Source organism: Sparus aurata, chromosome 11 (genome assembly GCF_900880675.1).
Source record: "Sparus aurata chromosome 11, fSpaAur1.1, whole genome shotgun sequence".
NCBI classification, from domain to species: domain Eukaryota; kingdom Metazoa; phylum Chordata; class Actinopteri; order Spariformes; family Sparidae; genus Sparus; species Sparus aurata.
Window position 1 is genome coordinate 30,301,660 of NC_044197.1, and position 27,641 is coordinate 30,329,300.

At 40.4% G+C, this 27,641-nt stretch overlaps 3 protein-coding genes across 5 annotated transcripts in view; 1 reads left to right on the forward strand and 2 right to left on the reverse strand.

Annotated features, from left to right (window-relative positions):
* Window positions 1–9,632, forward strand: part of bmb (brambleberry) — a 23,429-nt gene extending 13,797 nt beyond the window's left edge. For both annotated transcript variants that reach the window (XM_030433437.1, XM_030433438.1), the window contains exons 8-13: window positions 5,948–6,154; window positions 7,822–7,972; window positions 8,521–8,582; window positions 8,691–8,812; window positions 8,902–9,023; window positions 9,121–9,632. In XM_030433437.1, coding sequence (XP_030289297.1) covers window positions 5,948–6,154; window positions 7,822–7,972; window positions 8,521–8,582; window positions 8,691–8,812; window positions 8,902–9,023; window positions 9,121–9,250 — 794 coding nt within the window. In that variant the 3' untranslated portion in view covers window positions 9,251–9,632. The remainder of the gene's footprint in view (window positions 1–5,947; window positions 6,155–7,821; window positions 7,973–8,520; window positions 8,583–8,690; window positions 8,813–8,901; window positions 9,024–9,120) is intronic.
* On the reverse strand, window positions 9,575–17,048 carry LOC115591425 (GDP-L-fucose synthase). Its single transcript, XM_030433441.1, has 10 exons — window positions 16,682–17,048; window positions 14,183–14,340; window positions 13,478–13,592; window positions 13,267–13,395; window positions 13,112–13,185; window positions 12,894–13,027; window positions 11,925–12,056; window positions 11,764–11,843; window positions 11,411–11,510; window positions 9,575–11,311 (listed from the first exon to the last, which is right to left on the reverse strand). Exons 2-10 carry the CDS (start codon window positions 14,338–14,340, stop codon window positions 11,256–11,258), a joined length of 978 nt encoding a protein of 325 aa, XP_030289301.1. The 5' UTR covers window positions 16,682–17,048; the 3' UTR covers window positions 9,575–11,255.
* A 2,064-nt stretch (window positions 17,049–19,112) lies between these two features.
* On the reverse strand, window positions 19,113–27,362 carry serpinb1 (serpin peptidase inhibitor, clade B (ovalbumin), member 1). Of its 2 annotated transcripts, none has more exons than XM_030434385.1 (7): window positions 27,020–27,362; window positions 25,838–26,026; window positions 24,019–24,156; window positions 23,809–23,926; window positions 23,556–23,698; window positions 23,238–23,405; window positions 19,113–20,327 (listed from the first exon to the last, which is right to left on the reverse strand). In XM_030434385.1, exons 1-7 carry the CDS (start codon window positions 27,167–27,169, stop codon window positions 19,920–19,922), a joined length of 1,314 nt encoding a protein of 437 aa, XP_030290245.1. In that variant the 5' UTR covers window positions 27,170–27,362; the 3' UTR covers window positions 19,113–19,919. The 2 variants fall into 2 exon arrangements, with proteins under 2 accessions (XP_030290245.1, XP_030290246.1); XM_030434386.1 differs by lacking the exon at window positions 27,020–27,362 and adding an exon at window positions 26,837–26,857.
* Between the last annotated feature and the right edge of the window lie 279 nt (window positions 27,363–27,641).

Sequence of the window (27,641 nt, forward strand, 5' to 3'; positions counted from 1 at the left end):
TTTTTTATTATAGTTGCTCAAATTGTCATTATGACCTGACGGTAGCAAAAGATACAGGTCAGCTGTGTAAAAATCCACTGTCTGTAGGTCCACCTAGTGGACATAATTTGATTTGCAAGAATCCACCGCTCCCGGATCAATACAACCAGAGCCAAGGGGAGTGTCTGACAATTGTCAATCATGCATATGCATATGCTGTTGGCAGCAGCCCCTCCCCAGCGCAGGTGCAGTGCCTGCTCTTACCTGGTCATATAGGTTCAAGCTCAAACTCAAGCTGTAAACAATGGTGGAGAGGCAACAGCAGAAAAATGCTCCACCACTGCCCACGTCAAAGAGAAGAAATAAGGAGACTGACGAAGAAAAGCAGTGTAAAAAGAAAGAATTGAACCAAGCCAGGAAGAAAACTAGGATAAATATCCGAGCGTCATTTCAGAGATGGAGGGAGCTGTCAAACCTGGTGTGCAGTGTAACGCTTAAGATAAAAATCAGACTGGGTGCCTTGGTGTGTTACTCAAAGACATAATGTTACATTTCTGCATTAAGTATTAGGGATGCACCGAAATGAAAATTCTTGGCCGAAACTGAAAATGAGAAACCAAGGCCGAAAACGGAAACGCCGAAAGAAATTATCATGCCAATTAATAGTACCATTGCATTTATGGCTATGACATTCAAGACAAATCAAGACATTGCAATTGCTTGGTTTCACATGACATCACATTGCTGCTTCACAAGAGCGCGAAATTCAGATGGAGAGCAGGAAGTGAAGTAGCTGAGGATCTGCCGTCTGAAAAAATGCCTTTGTTTTGTGTAGTTTACGGCTGCTCCAATCATTCTAACCGAGAAAAGGGAAACAGGTTTTATAGAGTACCAAAGAATGTCGTTCATAAAGGTGAGAAATGTAAAAAGCTAACAGAATAACGCTGTAAAAATGGATTTTAAACGTACGTCTGTGGTCTGGAGGACCAGAGTCTGCTAATGCACGTGTCTGCAGCGACCACTTCGTCAGAGGTAAGTTATGTTGGCTAGCTAACTTGTTTTTTGTGGCTGTGTTTATATCACATTAGGTTGTCATTAAATGCTCATTTATTTAGTAATGATTATTAAGTTACCGGTGGTCTAATATGGACTTCATTGGGACTTTTTAGGCTGCTCTAGCGCTTTGGGTGACGTTGAGTTGGTAGACTGTGCTCTGACGGTCAACCTTGGTTACCAAAAATCTAATCCCAAATCAGAGGCATCTCTTTGACGAGAGCAGAGGATGAAGCTCAAGGAAGACCAACAAAGACCCTAACCCGTCGTCGTATGATGCATTGCATGTTTGTTGACATTATAGCCGCTACTGCTAGCATCTTAACACATAAAACAATATAAGAACAAACACTCACCCTGGCGAAGACCAAACGATGATCATCGTGGAGCCGTTTGGTACAGAGGTTGTGCACCCACCCACTGACAAAAAAGTTGTATGCCTCCAGACTTTTATAGGCCTTCATTTGCTGTGTTACGACCCGGGCCTAGGGCAGGCATGTCCAAAGTCCAGCCCGGGGGCCAATTGCGGCCCGTGTTCAAATTTCCACCGGCCCGCAGCCTCTGTTATAAAATCAGTAATATGCGCCCCGCCAGCACTGTTGACCACAGTATTGTACGCATACAAAAGTTATTTTACATTTCACCAGAAGGTGGCAGTGCAGAGGTGTGGCCGCACTCTAGCTGCGTGACCCTTGTGTGACCCTTTCCAGCCCATTGCTGGAACAGCTACGATGGCAACGGTAACTAAAAAAAGGAAAGTTGACAGCGAGGGCCGCCGCTTCAAGGACAAGTGGAAATTGGAATATTTTTTCACTGAAATACGAAACAACTGTGTTTGCCTAATTTGCCAAGAGACTGTGGCTGTTTTCAAGGAATTCAATATAAAGAGGCACTACCAGACGAAGCAACTGGAAGCTGTTTTAACGCACAGCAGCGTTTTTTCACAAGAGCCCGTGAGTCAAATGAAAATGCCACAAAGGCGAGCTACGAAGTGGCAACGCTGATTGCCAAGCACTGCAAACCTTTTACTGAGGGTGAATTCATTAAGGACTGCGTCATGAAACTGGTGGAGAAAATTTGTCCTGAGAAGAAGCAAGAGTTTGCCAATGTTTGCCTGGCTCGGAACACTGTAGTACGGAGAATCGAAGATGTTTCATCTGACATGAAGAGACAGTTTGAGGCAAAGGGAGCGGAGTTCGACTTTTTTTCGTTAGCCTGCGACGAAAGCACGGATGCATCTGACACCGCTCAGTTACTGATTTTTTTGAGAGGAGTGGACAATGAAATGAACGTGAGTGACGAGCTACTTGACCTTCAGAGCCTTAAGCCTTAAACAAGAGGAACAGATTTATTTGTTTCGGTTTGTTCCGCCGTAGATGACATGAAACTACCGTGGAATAAAATCACTGGGATTATTACGGATGGCGGACCTGCCATGGCTGGCGCACGAAGTGGATTATCAACACTCGTCTGTAACAAAGTCAGTGAAGAAGGAGGTGAAGCTATAAAACTGAATTGTATTATTCACCAACAAGTTCTCTGTGCCAAACATCTGAAGTATGATCATGTTATGAAACCGGTGATAAAGGCTATTAATTATATTCGCTCCAAAGCCCTGTGCCACCGCCAGTTTCAACAGTTTCTACTCGACATCCAGGCTAAATACGGATATGTTGTGTATCACAACAATGTAAGATGGCTCAGTCGGGGGTCTGCACTGCAGCGCTTCTACTCTCTTAGGGAGGAAATCGGACAATTCTTGGCAAAAAAGGGACAACCGATGCCAGAACTATCTGATCCTGTTTGGCTGGCTGATTTAGGATTTTTGGTTGGCATAATACAGCATCTGAACGCGCTGAACACAAGCCTTCAGCGGCAAAATGCATCAAAGCCTTTGGGACCAAGTTGCAACTTTTCCGAAGCCACCTGTCACAAGCGCAGCCCAATGCCACACATTTCCCTGTGCTGCATGAAATAGTGACCAGTTTTCCACAGAACAATATCAGTGCGCAAATGAGGAGGTATGCAGCAGACATCTCATCTCTGGCTGAGGAGTTTCAACAGCGCTTTGGGGATTTTGCAGCTATTGAAAAGGAGATCACCCTTTTTTCCTTTCCTTTTTCCGTGGACTCTGATGGCGCTCCAGACCACCTGCAGCTGGAGCTCATTGAGCTGCAGTGTGACGCTCAGTGTCGGAGTCGGTACCAACAGCTCCCTCTTGTCAGCTATTATCGGCAGCTGGATAAGGGCAGGTTCCAAGAGATTCGAACATTTGCTAAGAAAATGCTGAGCTTGTTTGGCTCGACATACTTGTGCGAGAAGACATTCTCGGTGATGAACTTTAACAAGAACCGCGTGAGGACAAGACTAAGTGACTCTCACCTGCGTGACATCTTGCGCATCAAAACCACTGTCTTTGAGCCAGACCTGGCCTACTTGCTGCAGTCGAGATCTCAGTATCACCCTTCACATTAGTGCAGGCAAGTTATTTGTTCAGTCATCTGAGGTGAATAAGCTCCAAAATCTCAGTGCATATTCAAAACTGGTTTTGATCATCACAAAAATCAGTTCACTGAGTCTTATGGCCCTCAATGTTTTGTATTTCTGAAGATAAGCCATGTGAACAGGAAAATAACGCTGTTTTGAATTTACAGTGAGCATTTAATCGTGAGTAATATGCAGTGTTTCAAATGAACCTAGATATGTTTAAGCTTCCTGAGAGTTTTTTTTCCCAGACAGACTTTTTCTTCATTTTATGTGATCTTCAAATATAAAAAGGCAGAATGATTTGGGTAAAACAAATAAATAAAAAAAATTTAAATAAAATGTTTAGATTTATTTGTTTTCTATGTGAAGAAATGGAAAGAATGCCATTTGCAATACAAATTTAAAGAAATAGTAAATTTGCGTTCAATGTTTATGGTTCAAAGATTGTCGGGCTGAGTGGTCGGCCCCCACACATTTTCACCTCACCAAATCTGGCCCTCTTTGAAAAAAAGTTTGCTTGCTGCTGGTGGTGTTTGGGGAACAGGAAGAGGGAAGTCTCATTTTCATGTTGTGCCAGGGTTTCCCCTAGGCCCAAGGCCTAGATGAAAACATGAAACATGAAAATGAGACTTCCCAAACACCACCAGCAGCAAGCGTTTTAACATAGTTTTATTAGCAAACATATTTTGTCCAGAATCACACAAATGCCGGCAGTCTTGGACAGCAGAGGAGAGCCCCAAGGAACTGGAGAGGAGCTGGCCCTTAAACCCTTGTCTTCCAGGCAGGAACCAATCAGCTCCTGGGGACAACCTACAATCAATCTAAGACACACACTCATGCTCTCACTCACTCAGGTAAAGAGGGGAAAGCACAGAAATGTTAACACGACCAGGGGTCGTAACATGCTGTCTGGTGTAGTAAGATGTCTGAAGGACCAGATAGTTGGTAATGTTAACAGCCTCGACTGTCAGCAAATCTTTAAGTTCTACCGAAAACTCACTCATCTTCACGAGGTACGGGTCACGTCCAACATGTCTGTTAACTAAATCCTTGTACCCATGTCTTGAAACGGGATCTAAATCGGTACAATACTCTCTCTGCAACGGCTTCCTCCATAGACGTATTCTCCATTGTTTACTCCCTGCCCTCCATCTGAAATCGCACCGCCTTCCCGAGTCATCATAATCACGTGACTGAAACCCAGCTATTCAAAGAATAAATCCATTACAAAAGTATGATTATATTTATTTAGCACTGACATTACAACAATGCACAATATAAAATAAAATTCAAAATAAAATGTTTAACTTGACCCCACTCATGTGTACATTAAATGAATAATAATGTACAGGCCTATAACTGACTGGCCTGCTGAAAGATTGTAAAACTAAATGTTACAACAAATACAACAAAGTGCATTCAGAACAAGACTGCAACTGCTGGAAGATGGAACAATATTTTCTCTGTAGGCCTACAACAACAAATGCACCAAGAATTGCAGATGTGCAAAGTGGAAAACAAATGTTTAAACACTAGACACAAGCCCATTCTACTTGTTCAGGTAAAGTGGCTGGTTTTTCTTGATGAAGAGTAGCTTCTCTGCTTTATCACAGTGAAGTCTGTTCCTCTTCTCATCGAGAATATGAGCTGCAGCACTGCACAGTCTCTCGCTGTCGGTGCTTGTGCACGGAGCAGACAAGTACTTGTGTGCCATCTTTGCCAGGCCAGGAAAGAATATGGAACAACGAGGGTGCATGCCCCTCATCTGGTGCAGAGAGACGAGTCCTTTTTTCTGCGCTTTGCTCTCCTTCTCCTGCGCTGTGCGTTTCTCCGTCTCCAAGCGGGTTCTCCGCATCCATCGCGGCCTGGATCATTTCCATCATATCCGTGGGTCTTTCTCAGATATATTGAAATACGTCCACACCGCAGACATGTTGGCGCTTATCCAGACAAGTGTGTGCTGGCCGCGGTTTTTGTTTGTGTCACCACAACTTTCTGTTTCGGCTGTGTTGTTTTGGTGATAAAAGTATTTTCGGTGGCCGAATATACGCTGCATCCCTATTAAGAATGACTCGACTAGACCTTTGTTATATGTTTTATCAAGTTGTGTATTTGGGCTATCCCAAACGTTTCCAACAATGTTCAATCTCTGACAAATCCATATTTTGTTCAAGGTAACGGTGAGTTTTGTTTGGTCGCCTGTTGCTAAAACCCCCAGTCGGAACTAAGGAAGAAGTCGGCCAATTCAACTACACATGACTTCAATAAAAAACAATGGTTGTTACAATGAAGACGGATCTCCCTTGATTCCATGCAACTTTAATGTTTTGTTTTGATTAGAGACCCCCAGTGACAGAAATTACACAATGTGTGTTAAACTAGTTTTTTCATGATTGATAACTGTCCTTTGTGCTTCTTGTGATTCCAGGTTTGAGCCTGACAGCCATGTGGACATGTGTTGCGCACACAGGTTACTTTGTGGTGTGTGCCGTCCTGCTGACATTCCTGCGTTGTCCAGGTTTCTCTCGAGCCTTGCTGCTGCTCACCGTGCCTCTTAATGCTGTGGCTGAGGTCAACCAGCAGCCAGCGTTGGATCTCACCGGCCTCAGTCTGCTGCTGCTCTCTCTCTCTCTGGGTACAAACTGCTTTAAGCTGCTTACAAGGCAAATACTTATTCATGGACGAAAGTATTGGCACCCCTGAAACCTTTCCAGAAAATGCACCTTTTATCCCCCAAAAAGTGTTGCAATTACAAATGTTTTGGTATACACATGTTTTTTTCCTTTAAGTGCATCGGGACAACACAAAAAAGCACAAGAAAAAAGACACATTTTACATCATTTTACACAAAACTCAAACATTTTGTTGGACAAAATCATTGGCACCCTCAACTTAATATTTGGTTGCACACCCTTTTGAGAAAATAACTGAAACCAATCACTTCCTATAACCATCAACAAATTTCCTACACCTTTCAACTGGAATTTTGGACCGCTCTTTTAAAAACTGCTCCAGGTCTCTCAGTTTTAAAGGGTGCCTTCTTGCAACAGCAATTTTAAGATCTTTCCATATGTGTTCTATGGGATTTAGATCCAGACTTATTGCTTCAGAATTCTCCAGCGCTTTTTCTCCAACCATTTCTGGGTGCTTTGTGAGGTATGTTTTGGGTCATTATCCTGCTGGAACACCCATGACCTCTGATGCAGACCCAGATCCGTTTTCTGTAAACAGTAGAATGAAGTGCTTTGCTAAAAAGCTCTACCTTAGTCTCATCGGTCCACAAAACATTCTCCCAGGAGGATTGAGGCTTACTCGGGTATGTTCTTGCAAACTGCAGTCTAGCTTTTTTTTATGCCTCTGTCAGAAGTGGGGTTCAGTCAATCAATCAATCTTTATTTGTATGGCGCTTTTCATACAAAAAAGTAGCGCAAAGTGCCTTACAGAGGTTAAAAACAACAGAAAAAAAGAAACGCCGAAGAAAATTAAAAGAACCCAACCCTCCTACCCCCACAGATATGCACAGAGACATACACAAATACATACACACTCATACACACTCACACATACGCACGCAGACACACAGACCTCAGTCTCCTGCCATAGCGCTTCATCTCATTCAGATGACGATGTATGGTTCAAGCTGACTCCGTTGCACCCTGAGTCTGCAGGACAGCCTGAATTTGTGTGGAAGTTGGCCGAGGTTGTTTATCCACCATTCAAACTATCCTGCATTGCATTGTTTCATCATTTTTTCTCTTCCGTCCACATCTAGGGAGATTTGCCACAGTTCCATGGGTTATAAACCTCTTGATTATATTGCACACAGTTGACAAAGGAACTTTAAGATCTCTAGAGATTGACTTGTAACTTTGAGATTCTTGATATTTTTCCACAATTTTGCTTCTTTAGTCCTCAGACAATTCTCGGCTCTTCTTTCTTTCTCCATGCTTGGTGTGGCACACACAGGCACACAACATCCAAGGTTGAGTCAACTTTTATACACTCAAAATGGCTTCAGTTTTGATTTCTATATTGCCAGCACCTGTTACTTGCCACAGGTGAGTTTAAACGAAGATCACATGCCTTAAATGAAATGATTTACCCACAGTTTTAATAGGGTGCCAATGATCGCTTTTTTGTGTTGTCCCAATGCACTTAAAGGAAATAAACGTGTATACCAAAACATTTGTAATTGCAACACTTTTCTGGGAGAAATGGTGCATTTTCTGGGATACTTTTGTTCATCACTGCAAGTATTCTCTTACAATTGTCACAATGGTATTACATGTATTCTATCTGCAGGCCACTGGTTTGTGAATCAGTTGTGGGCCTGCTTCCAGATCAGACGAACGCCCGCTGCCCCGCTGCCTCTGGCCCCATGTGAAATTGTGGAGCCACAGAAGACGCCAGTTTCATCCTGTCACTCCTACCCACCATCCTCTACACCACAGAAGTGAGTCTGCATGAGTTCATGAAATACTTTCTACAGTGCAGAGTGGGGCTGCAACAAATGTTTTTCGTGAGCCTCTTTCGTCCATGAGTAGATGCGTGCTTCCTTTTGTGTGCGATACAGTAGACGGATGAATTTCCGTAGAAAGAAAATGGTTCCGACATGAAACTTCTCAGAACAAGGTGTGTGGACGATCTTGAATAACCAAGTCATGATTTCTGTAAAGAGACGTTGCTGTTGAGTTTTGTACTGTTTGCATGCTGGGTCCATTAAATCAGAGAGGAAGCAGGCATCTCTACAGCAGATATCTCAAACTCTGCAGCTGACACCAAAACAATGTAGTTTATATATGATTCTGCAGGTTAGAGGAATAATGTGTTTTTGGATTTCTGTCCAAAACCCAACCCAACATCTCCAAAAATTATTTTAAAGCCCATTTGAATTTTGCCATGTTTAAAAGATAATTGTATGGGTCATGAACGTGGAAGTTTGTGATAGCGTTCCGATTTCTGTTGTATTTGATGTCATTGGTCCTATCCTTTTGTCCTCAGAGAGGAAAAGAATGGTTTCTTGGAGCAGGACGACCTGTTGCATCAGGACAGCTTCATAACAGGTTTGAAATATGTAAAACTATAGCTATCTGAACAATATTTCAGATTACTGAAATCCTTGGTGGATACAGATTGACCTAACTTTTTCTCACTTATGTCTTTTTATTCAGGTGACTTTGGCGTATCAGTTGTGTCTCCCCCTCACAGGAAGCCAGAGTCCAGGTTCATGCCGATTATTGGCACACTAAATCACTCAACTCCCAGGCTAATATCACAGCAAGTTCTGTCAGCGGTGAGCAAATGTATTGTATGAAGGTGAATTTAGCATGCATTTTCAGTACTCTGTGAATTACTCATAGGTTTTGTGGCTTCATCGTTCAGGCTCTGGGTGATAACATCCCCCCAAGGAACCTGGGCGGTGTCTTTGATGCAGTGAATGAATCGCAGGATTTGGTGAGCGACTCACGAAGTGCCAGTCCGACGCCATCATTATACAGCAACAGGTCAGGTGAAACGCAAACATGTCATTAAAAATGCATTTTGATAAGGCCTTTTTTCCCCCGCATTTGACACTTTTTCACTCCATCCTTCCCGTGGCAGCTCTCTATCAGGCCGTCAGCTGTGCAACGGTATCACGAAAACGGGGAAGGCCTGTAAGAAGAGAGCTGTGCCAGGACAGGAGTACTGTAGAGTCCACGAAGGAGGGCACTCCTCTTATGTTCACTCCTGAAATCATCAACTTTCCCTGTTTTTTATTTTGTGCTTTCTCTGCAAAAAACTGTTACCATTTGTTTGTGTTGTCATTGCGCCTGCTTTGCTTGAATGATACTTTTGCTATATGAGCTCTAGAGTTTTCTAAAAATGTTTTTATATTTTTATTGTCATGTTTTTAACTGTTCAATTTTAAGTTAATAAATTATGTATTTACCTATTAATCTATCTGCACGTTTTCTGAGCAGTAGTAGTGGTCTCAGAAGGCATCTTCATTTTTCTTGGACGTATGAAAAATTACCAACACTCCACAAGTTATCGGAGAACTGTGACACACAGACAATTTATAGGTATAAAACATTTATTTCACTTGACCGAATAAAAAAACATCCAAGCCACCATTAAACAGCCCATACCATAACCATCTTGCTCTTCATCAAAGCCAGAAGCCTCATTTATAACATGGTTCTCAAATGTTTTCCTTATTTTTGACTATGTACTTATATTTGATTCATAAAAGATACTGAGAATAAAAAAAACCTTGCTTAAAGATGTCATTATGCTGATTTTAAGGTTCATACTTTTATTTGGGGGTTCTAGTAGAACAGGTTGCCACACTTTCATTAAAAAAAACCAACATTTTTCTCATGTTGCACTGCTGCATCACCCCTTTTCACAGTGCATCTTGAACATTCCATTTTGCTACAGAGTGAGACATCTCGCATCTGGGGAACTGCCAAGCAGGGTAGTGTGATCCAAAATAACAGTGCTACATATGGTGACGATGGCTGCGGTACAGCTGTACATGTTCAAGTCCAATTCAGATGCTGAAACACAAGCAGAACAAACCTAACCACCTTCACAACCAAGACTGGAGCTGGACGTTTCAGAGTGGTATACTTATCTTCAAATCAAAGACAGGTTTTGGTCATTTATAATTTATTTTCTCTCATCTTTTATCAACCCAACTTTTGTTTGTTTTTCTTTGCCTTGTAACACATGTCCATCTGTGGGGGCTAGGTACTGCTTCTGTGGTATGTTTCTATCTGTAACTACTATTGTATGGAGAACTAATGTTTTTTATTATGTAAAACTCAAAAAGAACAGGTTTTGTAAATAACTACATAAACATGGGTTTCATTCTTTTTCTGCTTTGTAAATGAAGCACCTAGTCACTTAAAATTCCCAATCCTAAACCCTTCAAACCAACATTGACAGTGATTCAATGATTAAATGTTGATCTACAAGGAAAGATTTGTTCTAACTAGACAATTACTAAAATGATTGAGCTGTACCGACACCTGGATTCCAAGATAAAGCAGAACTTTTGTTAAGTATGAATCATTTACACACCCAAATATTTAAATATAGGGCACAAGTAAAAAAAAAAAAATACCAGAATTTCCCCTAAATAGAGTTCAGTGTTGCAGACTTGAATTCAAACTGATGTTTAGTCCAGGGCTTGTTCCATAATGCATGCTGCCAAAAGTGGGGATTGAGGAGGGATTTCTGAGGAGCAGTGACTGAGGATACATAAGTTTTTAATAGGCTGACATGCTCAGTTCTTGGATATTAGTCAGCAATTTGATGCTGCAGCTGACAGAATGATCTGATACATAATGATATCACTGAAGCGTCATACAGGAGTGAAGACTGAAAACAGATGAAACCAAACTGTATCGCTCACAAGTTCTTTAGTTGGTTTACTGATTCACCATCAAGTTAAAAATGGGTCTTAACATCCATGTGAGGAATACATGAATGCATTTTAATGGACTTGGGATGTACCCCAGGTATCAGTTTAGTGGCTGAACCTGAACTAGGAGGAATTTGCTTTATGGAACAGGCCCCAGCTGACAGAGTGCACAGACAGAAGTGACAGAATCTGAAAGCATTCATTCACTCATTTATCTGCGTGTGCAGATGAACCACCTTCATTTCTTCCAGTCCTCTCCATCACCTTCTGACCTACAGAAAGGGGCCATGGATAGACACACTTGATACCGAGTTGTTTGCCAGAGGTTTCATTTCCGGGCTGAGTCATAGTTGGCAACAAACCAATCACAGGTTTCCTTCAAAGCTGTAAGTGAAATTGAGAAGAATCAGATTTCATTAATACATATGAGAGTTCTACTCTAAGCCACATACACACACAAACACAACCAAAAGCTAATCCCACCTTGGTCAAAGGGTGTGAAGGTGAAATCTGGCAGGTGGCGGCGCAGCTTTGCATTGCTGGCTGTCTTTTTGAACTGGCCATCTGATTTACTGGTATCATACTAGAGGTCAAAGGTCAGGGAAACATTTCAAAAGAAAAATTGCAAGTCTTTGCCTTCCAGACATCCAGTTCTTTGAGGTCTTTAAAGTAATTCATTAGAATTAACTTGAAGAGAATTTGTAATAGGCTAGCATCACAGTGAAGATTATATTTTAGAATAACAAACTGGAACATGGACTGTAGTAAACCTGAACAACCTGATCTATGTTAAGCATGTAAATGGATTGACTGGCTTAGCATGATTAAAAGGATACCACCACTTCTCCTTTAAAGTCCAGTGCTTGCACTACTGCTTCAGCAGCTTCTTTGATGGACACCTCATCTTCCTCTCCAACTGAAACAGACAACACAACACAGACATGGCTATAAACTTAACTCAGCTTTCACTACTGATGTGCTGTGTATGAAAACTCACCAGAGAGAATGATCGGATCGACCTCTTTATAGTCTCTCAGGACCCAGATGAAGAGACGGGCCAGGTCCAGCGAGTAAATGAACTGTCTTCTGGGAGTGCCGGAGCCCCAGACCACCAGTGGCTTCCCCTCCTCTAATGACAGAAACAAATGAGCACACGATTTATATGGTGAATTGGTAACAGTGCTACTACTGAACTAACCAAGCCAAAGTACACACTGTTCCAGTGATTAAATAAATGGGAATAATACAACAAAACGCAATTTCTATGACAAGATAATTCAAATCTGCAGTTAAAAGAGAAGCTATGAAAGTTCCCCTTAAATCCAATTGGTGTGTAGTTATAGTGTCTCTACTGACCCAAAACATATATTTTAAAGCAAACCAGAAAACAGTAACACTGATATATACTTGGTATTGTCCAACAATTAAATGTCAATCATTATCTTCTCTCCCCCATTGCTGAAAGTCAGATAAAGTTTTGTGGTCCACCAAACCTTTCTGGAACTGCACAACAATAAAAGTAGTCATGTTCTCCTCAACAACGAAGAAGTTGATGGGGACTTGTTTTAAAAAGGCAATAAAACAACAAACAAAGAACATAACAAACATAAAATGGCTCCTTACAGCTCCTCCACTGCAACCAAGTCCACGAAAGCCCAGAGATCCTGAACTGATTGGACAAAAACGATGTTTACACTCTTGATGCTAATACACCCACTTCAGACAGGGTGCGTGCTAACGCTTTTAGCTTAGCATCTCCTAAAAAAAAATTCCTGAGCTATTTTTTTAGGAGATGCTGCAACTCTGCTTTGCTGTGAAGCTCCAGAAATGTTTTGTGGACTATGAAACGTCACCTGACTTTCCATAAAAATAACTACACCTTGATTTTTGGTGTAACTTATCATTCAAGGGGAGAAACGATGATAACTGCAATCTGTACTATTTCATGTAAGAGACTGTGACTTACTCTTGGCAATGTAAGTTTTGTGGATGAGGCCTGGCAGCACATGACCGTCCTCAATGTTGAAGTTGTCATGGGGACCGAACACATTTGTGGGAATCACAGACGTGTAGAAACGCTGATGCTGCTCGAAATACGCCCTGTGAGATGTAAACACAGTTTTACACACAATTCTTATTGGGATGATGATAGCGTGAATTCAATACAGATATTCGAGTTCCAACCTGTTATAAACGTCAAGCATTCTCTTTGCATAGGAATAGCCAAAGTTCGACTCATGAGGAGGACCGTTATGGATCTTGTTTAAAGAAGCAAAGTAAAGTTAGTCACCATTCACAAACACATGCCAGTGTACAGCAAACACACTGATGCCTTTTACCATGGTCTCGTCGATAGGGTAGGTGGTCTTGTCAGGAAAGATGCAGGTGGATAGGCAGGAAACCACCCTGACCACTTCAACTGCATGTGCAGCCTTCAGCACATTATCATTGATGTAGATGTTGTTCCTCTGGGGGGGACAGACACAAATATGAAAGTTACACCTGTGCTAGTTTATATTCAGTGATAACAGAAATGCAACTGTCTCATACCCAAAAGTCCAGGTTGGACTTCATGTTTTTGAAAAGTCCCCCAACCATAGCAGCCAGGTGAATGACATGGGTTGGTCGATGCTTTTCAAACACTGCCATTGTCTCCTCCGTGTTCCTGACAAGAGGAAATAAAAACCAAACCGAACAAAAACACAAATTGAATTGTTTCTGTTACTATCAAAACAGGTTTGCTTATAAATCATAGCAAGAATGAGGACGATGAGGAGTGTGTTGCCAAGGGATGACCACCCCTTGCACAACATTTTCAATAAGAGTGGCAGGAGCCAAAGGCTCCTCCTACCCAGATGCTCCTCCTACCCAGATGCTCCTCTTACCCAGATGCTCCACTGAGAGATTTAGGAGGTCCTTTGTTCCCACAGCAATCAGACTCTTTAACAAGAGCTGTTGATATGTTGTAACTTATGCTTAACTTATGCTGTTGTGAATTATGCCCTTGTTTATGACTTATGATGTTGGTTGTTGTAACTTATGCTGGTGATATTGCTGTGATTGTTGTGTCCTTCCAGTGCCTATGTATGGTGCAAACCTATTCTTTGTTGTTGTAGTGTGTGGTGTACTGTGCTCTGTCTTCTGTATCAACTGTCCTGTTGATGTATGTTGTTGTGTGTGTGGTGGCTTGGTGGCAAATGAATTTCCCCTTGGGGATTATTAAAGTGCAATCAAAAAGAAGAAGGATGTTCTCACAAGAGGTTGGCATCTTTGGACGAGAGGAATATCCACTCTTCCCCCTCCTTGGCTCCCCCCTCCTCATTGACCACGTGCTGTATGGCCCGGCCGACTAAGCCGGACCCTCCTGTCACCAGCACCCTCATTGGAACGTTGTCATTGGCCTGACAGCTCATCTAGAAAAAGTAAGACGGACAATTAAAAACATTATCCAAACAAAACAGGACATGTTAGAGGGTCTAAGAGATGTTCCGATACCATTTTTTCCTTCTTGTTACCGACCAAATACCAGTGTGTGTTGACAAAAAAAAAGAGATCTCTTAACAGCTAAATATACAACTAACCTTGTATGGATGTGATATGATTGCTATCATTGTTGTATGACCTGGCTCAGGTAAAACCTTGCAGACAATGACTGCCATACAACTTTCTTTTGTTATCCATGACAGTCAGTCATAACCGATAAAAAACAAATAAAGAACTCTAGGAATATAACAATTCCTTTAAAAACTGTTAATATGCAGCCACTTTTTAAATGGAACAGTTTAAAGCAGTAGTGCAACAGCAACTTACATAAATCTTGGAAATAAATAATTCCCTAAAGTTACTCACAGAACTTGTTTGGTTGCAGCGCTGCACTTTTAAAGGGAAAATGTTGACAGTATCGACTAGTGTGCAGACTCAGCAAAGACATGTGGCACATGTTGGAGGTCAAAATGTCAGTAGTAAAGCTGACCGCCTGTATGTTTTCAGCCTACAGGAAATGTGTTCCCTCACTATCGTATTTTTATATAGCATAGCATTTTTCATTGTTCTCTTTCGTGTGATGTGTCTTCAAATGCTTAATGAGGTTTCTGGTGTTATGACTAGCAACACTTGTGCCACCCCTCCAAATTACAGCCCTGCATACTTGAACATGTCGCCATTTACTGGTGGGGTTATCCAGAGTAAAAGTGCAACTTTCCGTGTTGGCTTAAAGAAAAAAGATAAGTAACATTTAGCAGAGCAAACAGAGCCAACTGAGAAGTAGCAGGGTCTCATTTTCTAAATTAATTGGTATCGGATCGGTGAATAAACTCCTGTACTAACGATACCTGCATTTTTCGGTAGTATCGACAGCCATTCCGATACTGCTATCGGAATCCTAACAACCCTAGTCAGGCTATATTTTATTACACAAATGAGCAGTTACTATGACATAACGACAACACTATCTGGTAAGCTTAACATAAAAGCAGGAACACATGCTAGACTAGACAATTGTCACCATTCATTTTTCTAATGCTTTACTTTGATTTATTTTCAATTTCAATTTATAAATATCTCAAAGGATCCATTTAGGCCAATTACGATTACCATTTTTTCTACTTCCATGGGATCTAAAGTCACATACAGATACTGTTTTGTCGAATGAGGTGTTGGTATGTCTCAGAGACAATGATGCATTGAACAGTCAGTGATAAAGTTGTAAAGGAGCTGCTCAAAAACCAATGCAGCAGGTACAGGTATTTTGCATCTTTACTCTGCTGTTGACAGTGCAGAGGACACAGATAAATACCACAAATAACACATGACCAAGCTTTGCACACTCTTGTTTCATCTGTTCTTTCAACATGTTTCATTTTGCACAACCTACATCCAGGCACTGCTCTGTTGTGTTACAGTATTTCTTTCTGTCTATCTTTGAAAAGGTTTTATGTCATAACATTTTTTCTTGCAGGTTATCTATCTATCTATCACTTGTGACAACACTGGTAATGGAGCGTGGAATGCAGTTTTTACAGAGATTCCTGATAAATAATCATCAGAAGTGTCGATATAATGACTGAGTAAAAGGCAACAATTACAGTATTAGTTGTAGAACAGTCTGGTTAGTTTACAAAATGACATCACTTTACTTGGTAAAGTAATCCATGAAAAGACATACCACGAGTTAATGATATCCAAAATATAAGACAATATCTAGTCTCATATCACGATATGAGACTACATATTTGTCCAACCCGAATCAGCACACGGGGAATTCAATAATTCCTCCAGAAAACTGTGCAAATATGTCATTGTAATCCTTCTTCTTATATATCAATTTCCTATAATTTGCTAGTATTTCTTGTTTTGGAAATTGTGTTCGCTACTGCCTTTAAATAGGTCTGTCTGTGAATGTAAACGTTGCCTGTACAGATGTCTTTAGTTTCAATGTGAAGTGCGTTCTTTTAATGCCCTCAGAGGTTTTTTTTCACCTGGGCATTTTTTTTTATATTACTTCTTCTTTGTTTTATTTCACTTTACGCTCGAATAAAGAAATATACACTACTCTTATTCCGTTACAGGTCAAAATGTTTACTTTGTCTTGTGAATATTTTTGGTCCACAGATGTAATGCGACACATTATATTAGTTGTATAGTATATCCATGAACACATATCCCAATATCCATAAATAATTCAGAGAAATGAACTTAGTAGAAATAAATGACAAAATAAAAGTGAGACAGGCCAAAGTAAAACGGTTTCCTTACCTCTTTATTCGGTTAATGTACAACAACAACGTCCCAAGGCTCGTGTGTCTCTCTTGTTACCGGCTTCTCATCACAGGTGACCGGTCAGAACTGCAGGTAATTTTACCTAGGTAATTTTATTAGCCAAAGTTAATGTTAGCTAGTCGGCATCCGCTTTCAATATAAGTCCTCCCGGCGAGTTTTATATTAATATAGCTCGATCAACTGTGACAATGATGCTGCCGTTAAATGATATAACCGTGTTTCCCTTTTCCCCCGAGTGACCCGTTAGTACAATGAAACAACTCTGAGCAGAAGAACCGGTATTAGCCGTTAGCTGTGACCTAACTTAACACGTACGAGGAATGAAGACGGTATCAAATGTAAAACTCAGCTTCCGGTCATTCCCTTCAAAATAAAGAGCTGTTTCGTTTTCACGCCTCAAGTTTACGGGAAAAAAGTTCAAATTCTAACGCATTAACTATTATAAAAGACGAAGAACATAACGTACCCACCTAAATGTAAAGTTTCGCCCAATAGTTGTTTTTCTTACAGTAAATTGATTCGATTTCCACTTTTATTTTTATAACAAAAAAATACCCCTTCCGCATGACAGAAAACTGGAGAGGGACACGACACAACCTCAACAATCCTAACTTCTTTTTCAGTTCATGTGAAAAGGCCACTATATAGTTTTGGAGAGGAAATTCAAACTCAGGATTTTGTTATTTATTTATTTATTTACAATATTATTGAGGTAATATCAAAACACTGTTTGAAGCTGGAAAGGTGGCAGGATCCACCAAATATAAAGTAATGTATTGTAAAACAGTATAAATTGTGTTGTCATTTAAGGTCACTTTGTTTATTCAGTTTATTCATTCATGATAACAAAGAGGGTTTGTTTAATTACTTTTTTCTAGGCATACATTTTTTTTTTTTTTTAAATGAAGATATTTCTCATTTGATTAAAATGTGTTCCCCAAAACTGCTGTGGTGCTCGAGTCCTATCCCTAAAACAATTGAACAGAAAAGCACAAAAACGTCACATTTAATGTTCTGTCAAGTGCTCATTAAAGATTTAGTCTACTATACTATTATGTAGATGTATGGGCATCCTTTTTTCTTCCCGTAGAGGACCAAAAAACTAAATAAACAACTTCTCCATGTTGTTTCCATGACTGAATGAACAAACTGACCTTAAGACAACACAATTCTATACTGTTTTACTTTTTTTCTTAAATAGTTGGTGGACCCTGCCACCTTCAAACAGTGCTCTGGGGACCTTATTTTCCAACAGTTTGTTTCATCACATAAGGGAAAAAAATATTGCTGAGTTTGTATTGTTACATACGGAAGCGTACTGCTGCCACACCTGAAAAATGAAAAACTGAATGTGACACTGATCAGTTTTTATTTTTTGGTGTGGCAGCAATACGCTTCCGTAGTTACCTCATTTATAGTGTAAATACAAAAAATGTTGCATTTCTTCCTCAAAACTACATAGTGTTGCTTTAAGATGCAAAATGATACCAGGATCCCAAATCATCTTAATAAATTGACTTCCTGCATAAAGTGTCACTCTGCCTGCCGTGTACAGATTATGAAAAAACAATTAGAAGTCCTACATATTCAAAGAGCAATTTCACCTCACAAAAAAACAATTTCTCTTCCCGAGAAACACATGGGGGCCCCTCTTTGGACAGCCCTGCTCGAGAGATAACACTGAAGCAATTAAACTCACAAGAACTATTTGATAACTTATTTTACCATTTTTTATTTGTTCAGAACAGTCCCACAACTCAAATATGTACTTTGTACTTTACACGCCTTCTAGACAAACCCACTTAAACTGGTTACCATTGTTTTTCTTATGCAAATTTATCAGTCTTGTGTTTCAGAAATAAGGTTTATCATGTTTTATTATTATTTATTTTTACCATCTGCTAAGCAGGGTGGTGCAGCAATTTCTGTATCATTGCTGTCCTCAGTGTATAATTTCTGTCAGGTTAAGTCTCAAAAACAAAATTGCGAGATATTGTTGCCATCTAGTGGACAGAAGGAGAGACACGGCCACAGAGGTTTCAATCTCACAGCTCTAAGAGTTTACAGGATATCCAGTAGAGATCACTGACCTCATTGTATAGTTGGCAGCTGACATTTTAATAGTTTTAGCTAGAATTTTGTCTCAGACCTATATTTGTATTGGTTTTGGCTGTGTGTTTTACTTTGACTAGTTTGTTTTCTCACAGCTTACTGGAGTTATGCATTAAAATTCCCCAAAATATTGTAAATCAAGTAACAAACTGCACAGAAATGAATAGATTACACCAAAAATCTAGATTTATCATCAAAGCCGACACTTACAAGATTATACCACTTACCAGCATTTATTTTTTATATGCTTACATATATTCAACAATAAAAACCCAGATATAATTATGTCAGTCAGGAATAATGTTAAGGCGAAAATATACAAAAACAAAGAATCAATTTAAATTTAAAAAATAAACATGCTTCTTCAACCACCTTCGAGGTATCTTAACTCAAGCAGAGGTATCGTTTCGTGCCCTGAGGATTTGAAATATGCCTCTGAGATTTTATTTGCCGGGCCAACACAAATGTGGTGAGTTGCATTTTAATTGGAATGCATAAAGAATGGAAATGGTATTTCAAAAATGTGCTTTTCAAGAAATTGTCCAGGATCCTGTGGGCAATCCTAAAACTTTGCCATGAACACATTTCATTGGAACTACCGTGCTCTGAAGCAAACAGAAGCAGTCCATTTTAACACATGTGGAGCTTTATTTTTCACCTGCACAGAATGATCAGTTGAATTGATTGCAGTGTCACAACCCATTCATTCAACCAAAAAACATTTAAAAAAATCTTATTTGAATAGCTACAACTATGATTTCAGTGCAAAGCCAGACACCCCCCTCCCCAGAAAAAAAAATACAAACGCGTTCTTGAAGGAAGAGTTCACCAAAAAAATCTAAATTCAGTCAAACTCAACCCCCTGCCAAAGGAGGGGCGGAGCCATTTTAAGTGTTTAATCAGTTCTGTTTTTATGTTCTAAACATTTGGTAGAATGCCGCATCCCATCGGGATGGGAGTGAGTGGAAAATGACTGAATTTTCATTTTGGGCTGAACCGTTCCTTTAAATTCGCGAAACATCCCAAAATATAAGGCAATTAATTTTATTTTATTTTATTTATTTATTTTAATTAGCCCAACATCCTCCTCTTCTGGTTCTGTCTACTGAGGAGACGAGAACCTGCCGAGGAAGAGGATGGACTTGGTCTTGTTGTGTCTGATGAAGAAGAGGAAGGGGTGGTCTGCTGTGAAGTGTTCCTCTCTCAGCATACAGAACGACACCATGCCTGCTGTGGCTGCTGCCGCCTCCGTCCCCTCCTCGTTTACCTCCACAAAGGCCTTATGGACCACTGCAGACAGGAAGAGATTTCCTTCACCGTTCATGCCCGACAAATCTGCCTTCGCTCCACAGAACACATCTGTCATGCCCATTTTAGACAGGGGCTCGTTCAGCTCATAGTCTTCCTCCAGCTTGAACTTGGGCAGGTGAACGATGACGTCTGAGTGGACGTCCATCTTCTCCCTGTTGGTCCATTCATCCAGTTTCTCACGTGTTAGATTTTTCTCCAGCTGGAACAAAAAAAGACAAGAGGTTGCATGCATCGGATTCTAGGTTCTTCTGAAATCCTATGATAACAGATTGAGTTGCTGTTGTCGATTTGTCTAGCTGGACTATTGTTTGTAACATATGTACATAACAGTCCCGTCATCAGAATATAATGTAAGAAGTTAACGTTTCCGCAGACCACTGATATGTCGGAGATTGAAATTTGCAGCAAACATGGCATATCATACTCATATTAAGTGCTTTTTAGCTGGCTTTCATATCAGGAGGAGGAAAAGGTGGTTGTGCTGTTACTACAGCCAGGGTGATATTTCCATCCATTTTTGTCAAGTCACAGCAGGTGTGTTCATTGCCTAAACCTAAGCAGGGAATAAGTGCAGTGTTGTGACTAGAGAGGAATAAAAAATTCAACCTAGACTAACATTTACAAACAGGGAAAACAATTAAAAGACCTATTGGTTCACATTAGACCATGCTCCCTAGTGTTCTGGATGACCTACTTCTTAAGTAAACATGGAGAAGCAGCTTTCAGTTACTATGCGCCACATATTTGGAACAAACTCCCTGAAAATTGCAGGTCTGCTCCAACACTCACCTCTTTTAAATCAAGACTTAAAACATTTCTTTTTGCCACTGCTTTTAACTGAAGCAATTCAAGTCTTTGAACTGCATTATGACTCTGACTCTACAGTCTTGTTTCTTTTAAAGCTTCTCTATTTTAGCCCACTTGTTTTGATGTTTGTTTCTTAATGTTTTTACTGGTCTTAACATGCTATTTTTTAATGTCTTTTAAATGAAATTTGTATGTCTTTTAATGTAATTTATGTGTGCCTGTAAAGCACTTTGAGTTGCCTTGTGTCTGAATTGTGCTATACAAATAAACTTGCCTTGCCTTGCCTTAATGTGTCACCATGAGCTGGCCTGTTCTGTCATCTCTGAGATGTACTAGTTTTTCTAGCCAGTTCCCACAGTACATTTCTTTAAATTTGATTTTTGTACTACATTTATACTGTTATACTATTTCTATTGCGCACATATGCGCATTGATTGATAAAATAAAATGTCATTCAGTGGCGTAGATGTGTAGGTCCAGGTGTGTTTGGTGGCATTTTGAGGCCCTGATTGGGCCATGCGAGTCTACAACCCTGCTTAAGACAGCCTCCCCCATTGTCTTGTGAGATAACCTGATGAATGTTTAAGTACTGAAACGCTGTTGTCAGTCAACCTAAGTGCAAGTGAAGTGGACAGCGTGACAGTTTTCAGTTACCTTAACAAATTTAAAATTGCAATATAAAAAGGCCCAGGCTTTAACTCTGTGCTTTTGCAGAAGCATACTTTGCTAACATTTATTCTGCCGATTGGGTTGGTCACGAGCTTTATTTAATCAGGTTGTCTTTTTAAGATCAAGATCTCTTTTACAAGCGAAACCTGAGCGAAGAAAAAACAGAGCCAGGCAAAAAAAGGGGAAAAATTCGTAACCCGACGTAACTAAAGCACATGCAGCATCAGTTACAATCACTGACATAACTAAATAGATATGAAATTGAAAGTTTAATATTGACCAGTCCTCTGTAATTCTTTCTATTTATAATGGTGCAAAGAAATGGGATGCAGTTTTACCAAAAACAGTCCTGAGATCTGGTTTGGTTTTGTGAGAACAGATGTTATATACAGAGGCTGAGATCTTCATAATACACAGCAGTAAGTACAATATCTGCATGTGGATCTTGTTTGACAAAACAGATTTAAACAGTGTTGGAGATTTGATGGTACCTTGCAAAACAACAGGTAATGTCAGTTTGCTTTAAGCTGCATGAGTGGAAATACAGTATTCACTTCCATTTGATCTCCAAAACTCTAAGCCTGCAGACAGAATCTGGCTTGGTGCCTCATTATGTTTCCCGCGAGAACTTGCAAGAAAATAAAATGTGTGCACCAAGATCTCATTGTCTGCGCGCTGAGGGTGTCTAGCCATTAGATGTCGGAATACACTTTTTAGCATCTGAATATCAAATGGCTGTTTAAAACAGTGGCACCCTGTCCAAGTGGTTGTAGTTGGTAACGTCGATTGTAGCAGCCTGGCAAAATGTCCAGAAATAGGAATGTTGAAGCAAAGACGAGGTAATTAAGACTGAAGAGCAAATACATGTTTGTGATTGATGAAGGTAAGCTGAATGGCTGCTTTGTAATGAGGCAGTGGCTGTGCCAAAGGAAAGTGGCGGCACTATGACACCAAACACAGAGCCAAGTAACCTAGCCTGCCAAGAGGATCGACAAGTAAGTACAAGAATTTAAAAGGCAGCCTGCCTTTTATTCAACAGAATATCACAGGAGTTGAAGCAAAAGATGATGCAGCTGTAAAAGCCAGCTTTATACTGGCTGAAGAAATCACCTGATCCTCAAAGTGTTTTATATAAGTTGAAATAATGAAGCAGTGGATTCTGGAGGTTTGTGATTAAGTGAAAAGAAACTTTAAACAATGTCAGCTTTTCAAGGAAACACTATACTTTCTACAAAGGACACGTTGTACATTACACATCTGATCCATTGTTCTCCTAAAATATTGATTAAAGCATCTTGTTCATTGTGAAGTTTTAGAACCGCAGAGCTGTTATTCTATGAGTGGGTTCCTGTTTAATTCTTTTATTTTTTTTTATAGTGAGCACTTGAGTGTGCACTCAAATGGGTGACCCCATTGACAACCCTGCCCTGCTTGACTGCAAGCTCTGAACATTCATGTAAATGATGCAGAACTTTAAATTCTTTAAAATTAGGCCTAAATTATACCACCCCGTTTTGGTAAATTAACACCGAATGTAAACATAACTTTTGTTTGTTTGCAAGAAAACTTCACAAGCAAAGTGAACATGAAAACTGCCTTTCCTATGGAGGTGGGTGTTTTCTAGGTGATGTACCTTCAGCAGAGGGTCAGGGCCGTTTTCGGACACCTCAGGCAGCAAGATGAACATGCTCAGCTCGTCGTCCACGTACGGCAGCTCCAGGATCTGCAGACCCAGCTCTTCGATGTAGTTGTAGGGTAACTTCTTCATCAGGTACATCATCTGGACCGGCTTTTTCTCATTCTGACATGCAAGGTATACAGAAAGTGGGGGTGATCAGAGCACATTAGAGAGTCTATAAGTAATTTCTGAAGGTGATCAGCTGCACATCTGCTGTTTCTGGAATTCATCATTTATGTCTCTACATCGGCAACTTTAGATGTTAGTTTTCACCTTCTTGACATTGAAGGGCATCTCCTTGGTATTTGCCTTATCAAAGCGGTGCATCCAGTTTCCCTTAAAGTAGATGGCATTAACCAGAGCCAGCCTTGTCATAGCATTGACTGTTCCTGGCTTCAGAAGATCTTTAATCTTATCTGAAAGGGAATACAAAGACAAGGCAACCATTGAACACTGACTCACACTATCGAATGATTGCTTCACAAGTTTGTCTTGGTATGATTTTGTATCATATTAACATTCTCACTCTCAGTCTGCTGCTCGACCCAACTGTTGATCTCCCCTCTGCACGCCTCTGCAGCTCCGATGAAATCAACTTCCTTCAGGTCTGCCTGGTAATACTTCTGTGTGGCACCCAGGAATTCCTGCAGAAAGAATAAACATATTGTCAACACTGTCATATAAATTCAGTCAAAGCACCTGTATCTTCTGTGGTAACTGTAAACGGGAAACTCACCGGGAGGAAGTGGGCAGTTTTTTCTCCATAGAGACGGTTGGCTAGTTTCAGGATGTAGGATGCAGACGGTGAGTTGATGCCAGCGTTGAGTGACGCAAAATCTGCATGGACACCTTCACCACAGCCGAATGAGAGTGTCTGCCAAAAAGTTTGTAACAACAGATTTTATTCTGGGATCAAGAGGTTGAGTTACAGATAAAACATGAAAATGAAGCTAAAAGCCACAGCAGAAGGACATCACACTGTTCTTGAGCCATGAGCCAGGCACTCTGCTTAATGGTATTGGTCTTTTTTCCTGTAATTGTAATGTTATTTTAATGTTGTCAATTTGTTAATGTATGTGCCTACTCTGTAAACTGTACAAAAGTATGAAGACAGGCACGTCCCCATATTCTTCTGTACTTTTCTGGGGTGTTTTTTTTTTTGAGCAAGAAGGGAAAATGAAGGGAAATCTAACTGCTACAGTATATCACTATATTTTAGACGACAGTATTTAGTTCAACTTTATGTTGACAGCTTAGGCAAGGCTCCTTCCTGTGTACGATGCAAAAAGCCAGCTAACACCTCCGTCATGAACCTGCACCGCATTGGGGTGTCAGTTTCACAGCATTTGACAAGCGACATGAACCAAGGTATGACAAATTGTACATAGTCTTAGCTTAGTGCCTCTTTAACACCACACTGACTGCAACTTGTCCATGTGTGTCATCATTCCAATGGAACACAGTCATAACTGGCAAAAGGCTGAACTGCCAGAAAGCAGAACAGCTGTGGAGTTGGAATGGTTAAAGGGAGAATACAACAGGGCTCCGTTAAATCTTTACAATCAGTGTAAAGTAAGTTTACACTCCAAGGAGCTGTGGAGTAGTGACTCTGGTAAGTCAGATTACCAGGGGAATCTGTTAAGAGTTCCAGCATGGTTTCATACAAATCTCAATATTTGGCACGTATGGTGGTATGGTGTATCAATAATGTACCACAAGAGGAAGTAATGAAATATACTGTCGCTTTTTACTGGTTCAGCTGCTTATGTTTTATTCTTTCTTGTTCATATTTTACTTGTGTGTTTTACTGTTGTTGTTTTTTGATGGCTAACTTAACTTCTTGGCCAAGGAACAACAAATGAAAATTAGCCTCCTGGCTAACATTGGCACATTTACAGTGATGTTTGTGCACTGTCCCTACAACATAAATAAACTTAAACTTAAACTGTCATACTGATACTTTGTACCACCCTTAGTGTTGGGCCTCACTAATGCTCTTTTGGCAGCATCAGACCAACGTGACATAAAGCTGTTCCAGCAGAAGATTGATGCACATCATTTGGGAATGACTTTGACAATACAGTGCATTTCCTTTATTCGCAAAGCTGCTCTGTGTTCTGTATTTACTCAGTTAGTCATCACCATCAACCTACAACTACAGCTGTCAACACAGAAGTCTTCAATCAAAATAAAATGAAGAACTAAGCTCTGAGGATTTAATGCACCCTTTCGAAAGAAAAGCCAGTTTCATGAACTGAAATGTGGATCTGCGTGACTGTACAACTACCTGCTTTCGAGGACATAGTGCAATACCTGTTTCAGAGGCCATTATAGAGAAGTACAAAGTACAAAGTACAGGTGGAACGAGACATTCCCCGTCTGAAGACACACCCGAGGCAATATAGCCTGAGCCTCAGGACTCATACAATCTTTTATGGATACAGGCCAGGGTGACTACATTTTTATTATGGACACTTTTTATATGTGTGCTATAAGTTACGTAGAGACATCATGTGATGGAGGAAGTGCATGTAATAAATAGACCGTGTGCTGACCTGTGCCATCTGTGCAGCAGTGTCTCCTTTAGCACCCAGGTATACCATAGCAAGGGCCGAGCTGATACTCAGCGGGGAAACAAAGATGTTCCCGTCGGGCTTCTCTTCACTCAGAGTGCGGAACAGCTCCAAGGCGAAGGCTGTGTTTGAGCTGCTGATGGCGGCCATGACTGATATTGTACAGCTTTCCTGTGACAAGCAAATGGAATCAGTACATAATTTCACATGCAAAATACATTCCAAACAGGTTTAAATGGAAACAGAAATGCACCTATATTGTATTGCATAGTTGATTGTGTTTATATTTAGGGTTGCAATGATAAAATGTGTCTTTCAAGCTATACCATGGCTATACCATGACATTTATCATACATGTAAATTCATCCGGGGTATCATATTCTACATATGTTTAAAGTTTATATCAAGTTTCATGTCTGTCTAATTTTGTGTGAAATGAATGGCTGTTTCCCTTCTTTTAAAGGGTAATTGTAACTGATATATTATGAAAATATGAATAAGTATTGCGTAATACCCTTTAAGGTGATACCATAAACTTAGTTTCTGAGATGGTTGTCATAGAGAAAAAATATCACACCGTTGCAACCCTAAACACAAAATATTCAGTTACCCTATTACACAAGGCTTTTCTTTTCACTTTTGCTGAAAAGTTTACAAAAAAAGTTGACAAAATCTACCTGATCGGTGTCGCAATGTTACCCACAGCAGGTGATAAGGAGCCTTTTTAATTCATTTTTTCCCCCCTTTCCTAGTATTAGTATAATCTTATTACATATAGTCCACGGGCCTTGTGGTTACATGGGTTATACCATAAGTGATACTAAAAACAACAACAACCTTGAAATTCAGCATTTTTCCAAAGTGGGTGTTGTTTACAAAGATCATTACGGTACTTTGTTGACCTTTTCTAACTTTTAACCTCCCTATTTACGTTTTTTGAACGCATATATAAACAAAATTAGCCTCGTATACTCTATTTACCTATGCCTGACCAGCATCAGTGGTCACTTGAGCGTTTGAAACAGTCTTCATAAACCCGGAAATAAACACGTCGAGCTTTAAATAGCACTCATCCTGCCGTGAACGCACCAAGCACGTCCGGATATGCTATGTGCGTGTGTCCAGAGCCGGAGGAACGGAGGCCGGTTGTTATAGTGAACGTACCTGATTTTTCTCCAGGAACGACTGAAGCACGCTCTGCTCACATGCACTCACCGGATGGAAGAGTGAAAGTAAAAGGTAAATGCAGGCGGAAGTCGGTAAAATCCCCCTTAGAGCTGAAAAATGGAGCGCCGGGGACCGACCGCTGCTCATTTACACAGAACACGAACTGGCTGTCCTGTGGGAGGGACGCGTGACTGGGCGATAAGGCACTGACTGATCACAATAGATGCCATTACAGCTTACTGAGGAGGAGACAAAAGAACACGTACAGGGCGGCGGAAAAGTTTGCGCAACGTGTGACACATTTCTGCCTGCTATAGGCCAACTTTTCATGTCGAGGTGATTGTTTTTTGCCCTAAAATGACTGCACGCATGAAGGCAGGGACGTAAACAGGATGTTGCAGTTTCCAGGTCATCAGTCCAGAGACACACCCATCTCTGACATTTCTGTGCAGCCAGCCACAGACCAAACTCTGTACAAATTTCATTGTATTTAAAAAAAATCACCAGAGGTCGAAAGTTACAAAATAGAAATGCTTCTTCACTGTACCTAAGTAAATGTTTTCATGTATTTGTACTTTACTCTGGTATTTATTCCTACTTTGACTCCCTAAATTTGAAT